Genomic DNA, 9,288 nt, shown 5'->3' with positions numbered 1-9,288 from the left:
TTAATATTCTCCGTATTTACTTTTTAAATTATAATTATCTTAATACATTCCACATGCATTCCACTATTTCCCTCACCCGCCACACTTTCTACATACACTCTACAATCGCCACTTAAACCCCACATTAAACTCATCTTCTTCACCACGATCAACTATTTAAATGTATATTATATATTGTATGAGCAGGCGGTGAATCCAACTTACAGACATATCGATGATAGATTTGAGCTTAATAATGTTGCCTTTAGGCTAATCACCTCTTATTTAATATTCCCAGATAATTCAAAAAAAAAAAAAAATTTAATACAACGATATAGTTTACATTAAAAGGAGGGAGAGTTTGATTAAGCCACCAATGAGTAACATAATTTAGTATCGAATTTGCCATAAGAAAATTCGATTTTGCATGCAAGTCTTTGCATTAGTGATTGCAAGGATTCATATTGGAAAAGTTGTGAGTGCCTTGGATTCAATTTTCTGTTCGATATCAACCAAACTGGATGTCAATTTTGCAAGGCATCACCACTGCTGCTCTACAACGAATGCTCTTCTGAATCGTCTGCTATCTACTAGGAAGAAGAAAATATATATTTAAGTGGAGTGCATAAGTTATTTAATAATAAATTTTATATGACGTGTATTCAACAATATACGGAGTGCTAATATAAAAAAAACTCAAAGAGTAGTGTTATCCAGCACTTCTTTTTACCTCACACACACACACTGATGATTTCCATCATTTGCTATTCTTCAATTCATTGGTTCCGACAATCAAAAATTAAAATGAATGTGTAAGAGATAAAATGAGATATGCGAATAACATTGTTTATGGTTAAAAAAAAACAAAAAAACAAAAAAAGAACTTTACAAACTTGGATTATGGGAAAAAGGGGGTGGATTCGCTGGAAAAGTGAGAACCAATTAAAAACGGCATTAACGAGATAATTTAATTGATATTATTTAGTCAGAGTAAACTTGTCTGATTGGAGATTTGAATCTACTGCGAATGGGGGCTCCACATTCCGTCCATTATTCCACACCCTCCTTCTATAAAATACAAAACCAACAACCGAGCCAACCAACAAGTATGAACTGGTCCTAGTTCAAAGTCCAAAAACACACAAATTTCCGGCCACAAATGGCAGCCATATCCGGCACCACCGCCCAGCTCAGCCTCCTCACCTTCCTCTCCCTCCTGCTCCTCATCCACGCGAGACTCAATCTCGACCCTTCCGACCTCCAAGCCCTCACCACCATCCAAAAAACCCTGGGCTTCCAATTCCATATCAATCAACCAGCTCCATGCAACACTCCCGGTGTCTTCTGCGAGCGCAGGCTCTCGGACAACAACACCTACGTCCTCCGAATCACCCGGCTCGTCTTCAAAACACACCGCCTCGATGGCTTTCTGAGCCCGGCAATAGGGCGACTCTCCGAGCTCAAAGAGATCTCTCTTGCTCACAACAAACTCGTTGACCAAATCCCATCTCAAATCGTTGACTGCCGAAAGCTTGAGATTCTCAACCTCGGAGACAACCAGTTTTCCGGGGAAGTTCCTGCCGCGCTGTCTAACCTCATTCGCCTTCGAACCCTCGACCTTTCGTCCAACAAGTTGTCCGGGAATTTGAGCTTCCTCAAGCATTTTCCCAACCTGGAAAGCCTTTCCATTGCTGACAATTTCTTCTCCGGGAAAATCCCAGCTACCATTCGTTCCTTTCGCAATCTTCGGTCTTTCAACTTCGCTGGAAACGAATTCCTCGAAGGCTCGGTGCCAACGATGAAAGGGGTCGAGATTTCAGCAACCGATGTGCCAAAACGTTACATTTTGGCTGAGAATTCAACCACAAAACACCACAACTCCACACCTTCTCCTAATGCTCAAGCTCCACATAACGCTCTTGCTCCGGGTCCATCTCCACCAAAAAAGCACAAGAAGAGTAACAAGAAGAAGGTGGGAGGGTGGCTGCTCGGGTTTTTAGCCGGAGCACTGGCCGGATGTGTATCCGGATTCATCTTTTCTCTGCTGTTCAAGCTGCTCTTGGCCGTAGTAAAAGGTGGCGGCAAAGATGGCGGTCCTGCGATTTTCAGTTCTCTGATCAAGAGGAAAGAGGACTTGGCTTTCCTGGAAAAAGATGATGGCCTGGTTAATTTGGAACTCATAGGAAGGGGTGGATGTGGAGAGGTTTATAAAGCCGAGTTGCCGGGAAGCAACGGCAAAATGATTGCAATAAAGAAGATAGTTCAACCCCCAAAAGATGCCGATGAACTGACCGCTGACGAGGAAAGTAAGCTTATGAACAAGAAGATGCGTCAAATCCGATCGGAGATCAACACCGTGAGCAAAATTAGGCACCGGAATCTTATTCCTCTGCTAGCCCACGTGTCTCGACCGGATTGTCATTACCTGGTCTATGAGTTCATGAAGAACGGGAGCTTGCAAGACATGTTGAATCAAGTTGCGGCGGGAACAAGGGAGTTGGATTGGCTTACACGGCATAAGATTGCTCTTGGAGTGGCTTCAGGGCTTGAATACCTTCACATGGACAACACCCCCCACATCATTCACAGAGACCTCAAGCCCGCAAACGTCCTGCTGGATGACGATATGGAAGCTCGGATTGCAGATTTCGGGCTTGCAAAAGCAATGCCGGACGCTCAGACTCACATTTCAACTTCGAATGTGGCAGGAACTGTTGGCTATATAGCACCAGAATACCATCAGACATTCAAGTTCACTGACAGGTGTGATATATACAGTTTCGGGGTGGTGTTGGGGGTTCTGGTGATGGGAAAGCTTCCATCCGATGAGTTTTTCCAAAACACAAATGAGATGAGTCTGGTTAAGTGGATGAGGAACGTCATGACTTCGGAGAACCCTAGGCAGGCAATCGACCCGAAACTGTTGGGAAATGGATATGAGGAGCAAATGCTCCTGGTTCTCAAGATTGCTTGCTTTTGCACTCTGGATAACCCGAAAGAGAGGCCTAACAGTAAGGACGTTAGGTGTATGCTGTCTCAAATCAAGCACTAGGTGGATATATGTTTCATGTTTGTTATCAATGGGAATCCTACTAGATTAATTGTATCTCATATGTATTCTCAATGAAAGTGATGATGTAAAATAGCACGACGAATAAGAAAATATTGTGTTCCCCTTCAAACGATATTCCAACATTGTTTAAAGTTCTACCCCTGCCTATCTTCCACAGAGCTCATCTGTACCTATCCCGTCTCCGGTCACCTAGCAGAGCTAGTTAAGTGAGTAAAAGAAGAGAGGAATGAGGGGCAATTTGTCGTTTAGACTTATACTAATTCAACGAAGATTTACAGTACACCAAAGATCATGCATATCCTAAACTCCCACTCCCAAGATTTCCAGCAGAAATTCAAGGATTCTAGCTTAAAAATTACAAAGTGAGTTCATAGCAGCAAACAAACATCTAATACGAGGTTTGGTTCCAAAGAAACAACCTTATTGTCAATGCCTCCGAGAATATTACCGTCCATACTCTTGTTTTAGTTCACCAAATTTTGGAACCTGAAGCAAAACGCAGGCAGTCAAATTATCAATAGACATGCTTCCTCAGATTCATGCTTCAAAACAAAACAGAACTTCCACTAAGAAAATCAAAGTCCATCTAAGTGCACTCCATAGAAATGAAGGTCCCATGTAAAGGCATTCCATCACCATCCCTATAGAAAAGAAAAGTGTTTTATAGGAAGCAACTAATCAACTTCCCCACATTAGGGTTTTTTCATTGCCTTGTTCATTTTCAGCCTTTTCTTTTGGATCCTTATCTCATTTCTCCGTCACAAGAAAAGTATTCTAATCAGCATGGATATCACTATCTACAGGTTTACCTTAATATGAACGAAAACCAAATACAAAATTCTTGAGTTCACCATATGGTGATTGGTGCCAGAGACAATTGAATACAAAACATAAAACTCCAATTTCGAAGGCAAAGTATATAACTCCGGTCACTTGAGCAAGGAAAACATGTTTTTATGTACCATGGACAAAGGAACAATTAATTTAAGCAGAATGAATTTCAATAGGTATAAACCCTGTTAATATCTCTAAATTTTTTACATGGACAGTAAGAAAATCAAATGGAAATTTCTTGGGTTCGACATGTGAATCATACGGTAGCAGAGAAACATAAACCTAAATATCAAGACTTCAGTTTCTGTGGGAACTACTTTAAAGCTGATGTGAGGGCCGCCTTTGGGTCAAGCGTATGAATGCTGTCTTATCTCAAGTTACACCACCTATCAAAGTGCATTACTTTCCAATAATGCATCCATATTGTAAAGGATTCAAATGGAATTATAAAGCATAAGAAAACCAAAAGAAAAGTAGCAAAACAAATAAAAAAAATAAGATTAGGGTCCTCATGGATACCTCAAAAATCCAAAAGCAACTGTGGGAGAACCCGCTCCAAGTGAGTTGGTTCAATTTTACTCACGCCCTCCGCTTCAGCAATTGTAGCAGCACGCTGCACAGCCTCTGCCACAACACAAAATGCTTCTCAAAATGTCACAATAAACGCACAAAACTTCTGACCACATTCAATCTCAACTAAGCAACCAAAAGTCTGTGCGAACCTGTGGTAAAATTCCGGAGAAGTTCACAGCTCAATTTTAAGGCATTTCCATTGGCTGCATAACAATCGCGGAACAAAGTAAGCATCAACAATAAAAAACTACATTACATACAAACAAATAAAAAATCCCATAAAAATAGTGAAACCTATAATGTGATTAAAACCTGATGTGGGGCGATTCTTCTTTGATGTTCCAGCTCCGGTCTGCACCAGACAAAGTTTGATGTCGGTGAATACCAAAATTAGGGTTTCTACAGCAGAAATCTAATCTTCCTTGCCCCAAATTACTTCCACATTTAACAGCAATCAATTTACGAAAATGTGGAAGAACAATTAGTACCTCGCCATCCAACGCATCGGTGCCTTCGATCATTTGACGCTCTGGAAACGGAAACAGAAATGGACAAGTCATATGAGAAAGAAGAAGTCAGAAATTGACGGAGCAGAAGGAACAAAAATTGGCGGGGAATTCAAACCGATAGCTCTTCTGGACCAGAGGATCTTGAAAATCGCGTGAATTAGATCCTGAAAAATGCAAATCAAAATGTTATGAAGCGAAATCGAACGTTTCTGAGTGCGAATTGGGATGAGAAATTAGGGTTTTACAGGCTCAAATGTGGGTTCCTCCATGGGAGAGAATCAGGCGCTCTTTCTTCTCTTGTGTGTTTTTTTTTTTGTTCCGAGTTGCTGGCGCTCTTTTTAACCTGACGGGGACGGCGCCGTTTATAGTCATAAGAAATTCTTTGAGCAATAACCCTCAACTAAGCACCTTCCTTGGATTTGAGTCGGATCCTTGAATTTATTACAATTTTTTTGTTAAATTTTTATCGCTCAAATAAATAAATAAAACTTGTAATTTAATACTAGAGATGAAAAATCTAACGTGAGCTGAAACATTGGTACGTTTCAAAAGACTATGATCCAACAAATAAATTAAAACAAATTTGTTGAAAAAAAAAATCCTAAGGGACAAATCCAATACTAAGACAGCTCGTCAGGTAAGAAAATCGAACTAAAATTTGGTACACCGAGCTGACTGGTTTGGTCTATTTCAATCGCTTTTTGGTTTTGATTCAAAAAATTCCACCTGTGGCCAAAGCATCTTACTCAAATTGAGTAGTGTAAATGTACTTTCTATGCAACAAGTTCGAATCTTCCTTGCCATGTATATTAGTTTCAAACAAAATATCAAGTGCCAAAAAAGAGAGAATAAAAAAACCAGGGGTCAAATTGGAATATGGCACTAAGTTTAGGGATATTGTAAAACATTTCTCATCATTCTGTTCACCAAACGACGTCGTCGCGTCTTTCTTGTTCTAGCGACTCGCAGCCGTGTAGTCGCCATTCTCCAGTTCGAAATGAAACCCTTTTCGGCATAACCAAAAATGCCATAGCAAATCCAGCTTTTCAAATCCTCCCAACGGTGAGTCACTCCGCGACGGAGCAGTTTCTGATCCGTCAATTTCACCGCCTCTCTCCGCCCCGAGATGGCGAGCTTTGTTCACAAACTCGCCAAAAACGCACCGTCTCTGAGAACAGCGGTGTCCCTCAGAACCCATCTCTTCCCCAAACCCACACCCTCTCTTATTTCCCACCGCAGCCATCTAGGCTCGCCCAAATCCGATTGCGCAGAAGACCCAGTTCCTCAATTTGGTCGCACAAGCTTCCACAATGCTGAATCTCCCAACTCCTTTCCCATCTTCCCCAATTTCCCATTTGGGTTTAGCTTAAATCCGATTTCCCCAGCTGGGTTGGAGCGGTTGGCTGTTTTCGAGGCGGTCGAGGTGGAGTCCGAAGATGGAAGGACGATTTGGGCTGACAGTGTGAAGAAGAAGAGGAAGAAGAAGATGAACAAGCATAAGTTAAAGAAGCTCAGGAAGAGTCTTCGCCGCAAGTCCAGAGCTTGATGTGATAGTGAGCAGGTTTAGGATTAGATTTTTGTGAAATCTCAGTTAGGGCTCTACATTTAGAAGTTATTATGCATTGTCTGAGAAATTTGAATGGAATGATCAGCTTGTTTTGCATAAATTATAAAATGTGAGCATTGTTGAGTTTAGAATAAGATTCATTACACTTTTGGATTAACGATCTCATTTTACTAATCAAATTTGCTTCCTTTATTTTGGTTTGCATAAATGTTTATAACGTGTAGTTAATCATGTTTATGTATAATGCTCATGTTAGTATGGTTGAAGAATAGCATTGTCGTGCATTAACGATAAGAATGCATGCGTCTTCACAGATGATTATGTATATGGCTTATATGTGCTAATTTTCAGGTTTCAGTTTCGGTGTTACCTACTTTGTCAATAAGTTCTAATTTCATACTCTCTTACTTGCAGTGTAGTCATCATAAGGTTACATGAAAGATAACCTTGCTGATAGAACACGTGCATTTGACTTCTCTCTCTGTTATTATCCAAATCTCCCACCAGGTTTCTTGATTTTTTTTCTTTGTTGTTCATCTTTCTGAACTTTGATATACAGCATTTAATGATTGTTTGAGATGCAAGTTATACTTTGAAACCAGTTTTGTGGATGTATACTATGAGAGCATTAGAAAGTCCCATAACTGTTAATGCGTGCATTTCTCTCAGGTTTTGTTCATTCCTAGGTTGGTACATTACGATAGGTACCTAGACATAGATACCTAGACTACACTTACATCGTATGACATGAATGTGCATCATTTTGGATTATATGCTTGAGGTTAAGATTACTTCCCTTGATAGCATATTAGACTTTCTTACATTTATAAGCTATATTTAGTGGCCCAAAGCTAGCATTCATGTTGGTTTCCCTACTGTATCCTTCTTTAGTGGTCCTTTTGGTGTTTTCTGGTTTTGCTGAATTGGTTTTTTGACACTCATATATTAGTCGAACATTGATGCACTTATCAATGTGCTTGGGGTTGGGAGCCTTATGTCTACTAACAGTTCAACAGAACATTGCATTTAATAGAAGTTCCACTGAGTCCCCTGTGGTATGAGAGAAAGGAAATGGGTTTGTATATTTTCCCTCTTGAGACGATATAAACTCTAAGAGTATGAGGGGAAGTAAGATGCTTTGTGCTTTGTGCTGCCCTGATACAGGCTGGGCTAAATGCTTGACTTCATGGCACGGTTGTGCTTTGGAATTGTTCCATAGTTCAATACAGCACATAATATTAGAGACACGTTTGATTTGTTTGGAGGTCTTCTTGTATGATAGTGTATCTTTCTTGGCTTTAAAGTTGTATTCTCGCCCATCTACATCCCATCTGCCATCATAACAGATAACATCATAACATCCTGTTATTCTATTTGGTTTGGCAGTTAGCTTGGTTGGATGGTGCTCCCAGATGATAAACTGTCAACTAGATGGGCAAATATCCTTGCCATTTTCCTAAAATGGTGGGATTTATTGTTTAGTATAGGAGCTAGTGATAGGTGCTGTGCAATGAGACAACTACAAAAATGGGGATTTCAAAATTCGAAGTTGTTATCCCTTGATCAAGTAGTTGAGCGGGAAAGCTGAATGTGTATTACCTTGTATAACCGGTGAATCAAATATATTTTGCTTGTTATTATTGAGTTGTCCTCCCTAGCTTGGTTGCAGATATAGTGAGCACCCCACCCCCAAAAAAACACCAAAAAAAAAAAACCTCACCAAAAAACAAGTGTACTACCTGTGTGTGTGTGATTTCGTTGTTCTTAGGAGATGTCTACTTAGTTCATGTTTGAGATCTTCCCTAATTTTGCGGAGCTTCTTTCTGGTGTGTTTCTGATCATCTTCCTTTTTGACAACTCATGCTTCGCTCATGGCTATATCTTTTTGTTGTTGGTTTTAGTAGTAGCTAGCCTTATGTCCTCATTTTGGGTCCTAGGTAATTCATGGTTGAGTATTTATTTACTTACTCAAGTTATCTTTCTTATCTTTTCGACTCAGTTTAGTTGCATTTGAAATTGAAGTGAGTTTGGTTGATATTTATGTTCATAATTTTTTTTTATAAAGTATATGTTTAGGAGAACAGAGATGTATTGCAATTAGAACTATAAGAATGTGTAGTTTCTTAGTTAGTTTTGGCCTCGTTTGGTTTAGAGGATTGGAATATAGAAGTTACTATTTTCAAGGTATGTTGAAGGAAGTCAAAAAGAGAACTTATCAATTTCAATCCTCTCCGAAATGGTAGGATTAGACCGAAGAAGTTTCCTTCGTTCTTAATCCCCTTGTAATCCTAGCAAATGAGAATTCATTCTCACCTACCTTCAAGGAAGTCAAAAAGAGAACTTATCAATTCCAATCCTCTCCAAAATGGTAGGATTAGACAGAAGAAGTTTCCTTCGTTCTTAATCCCCTTGTAATCCTATCAAATGAGAATTCATTCTCACCTACGTTCAATATGCCGTGAATTTAGATGGTTATTTGTTTCATTCCAATCCTAGACACCAAACGAAATCTTAGGATACTATTTACTTTTACTAAATTCAAGAATTGGTTCTTTAGATTTTGGTTCTGAATTGGGTATTTTGAATCTTTGATACATGGAGAAATATAGATAATGTTCGAACATATAGGCCTTCATGAAGCCCATTCCAATCTGGTCTACCGGCATAATTTTTGCTTTTGTTGGTGTTCAAACTTCAAAACACCTAGACCTATCCAATTTGGGAAGGGGAAAAGAAAGAAAAAAGGGGGAAAA

General features: G+C 39.6%; 2 protein-coding genes across 3 annotated transcripts; one reads left to right on the top strand and one right to left on the bottom strand.

Annotated features, from left to right (window-relative positions):
* The first annotated feature begins 936 nt into the window (after positions 1-936).
* LOC137709683 (leucine-rich repeat receptor-like serine/threonine/tyrosine-protein kinase SOBIR1) lies at positions 937-3,166 on the top strand. The gene has a single exon (XM_068448668.1). It carries the CDS (start codon positions 1,139-1,141, stop codon positions 3,029-3,031), a length of 1,893 nt encoding a protein of 630 aa, XP_068304769.1. The 5' UTR covers positions 937-1,138; the 3' UTR covers positions 3,032-3,166.
* Positions 3,167-3,404: 238 nt separating this feature from the next.
* On the bottom strand, positions 3,405-5,286 carry LOC137709685 (protein MHF2 homolog). 2 transcript variants are annotated; one of them, XM_068448670.1, is made up of 7 exons: positions 5,214-5,286; positions 5,084-5,132; positions 4,948-4,988; positions 4,772-4,811; positions 4,609-4,662; positions 4,406-4,510; positions 3,405-3,538 (listed from the first exon to the last, which is right to left on the bottom strand). In XM_068448670.1, the coding sequence occupies exons 1-6, from the start codon at positions 5,235-5,237 to the stop codon at positions 4,407-4,409; spliced, it is 312 nt and encodes a 103-aa protein (XP_068304771.1). In that variant the 5' UTR covers positions 5,238-5,286; the 3' UTR covers positions 3,405-3,538; position 4,406. The 2 variants fall into 2 exon arrangements, with proteins under 2 accessions (XP_068304771.1, XP_068304772.1); XM_068448671.1 differs by lacking the exon at positions 3,405-3,538 and adding an exon at positions 3,550-3,693.
* Positions 5,287-9,288: the final 4,002 nt, after the last annotated feature.

Source organism: Pyrus communis, chromosome 12 (genome assembly GCF_963583255.1).
Source record: "Pyrus communis chromosome 12, drPyrComm1.1, whole genome shotgun sequence".
Lineage (NCBI taxonomy): Eukaryota > Viridiplantae > Streptophyta > Magnoliopsida > Rosales > Rosaceae > Pyrus > Pyrus communis.
This window is presented reverse-complemented; position numbering and strand designations above follow the sequence as displayed.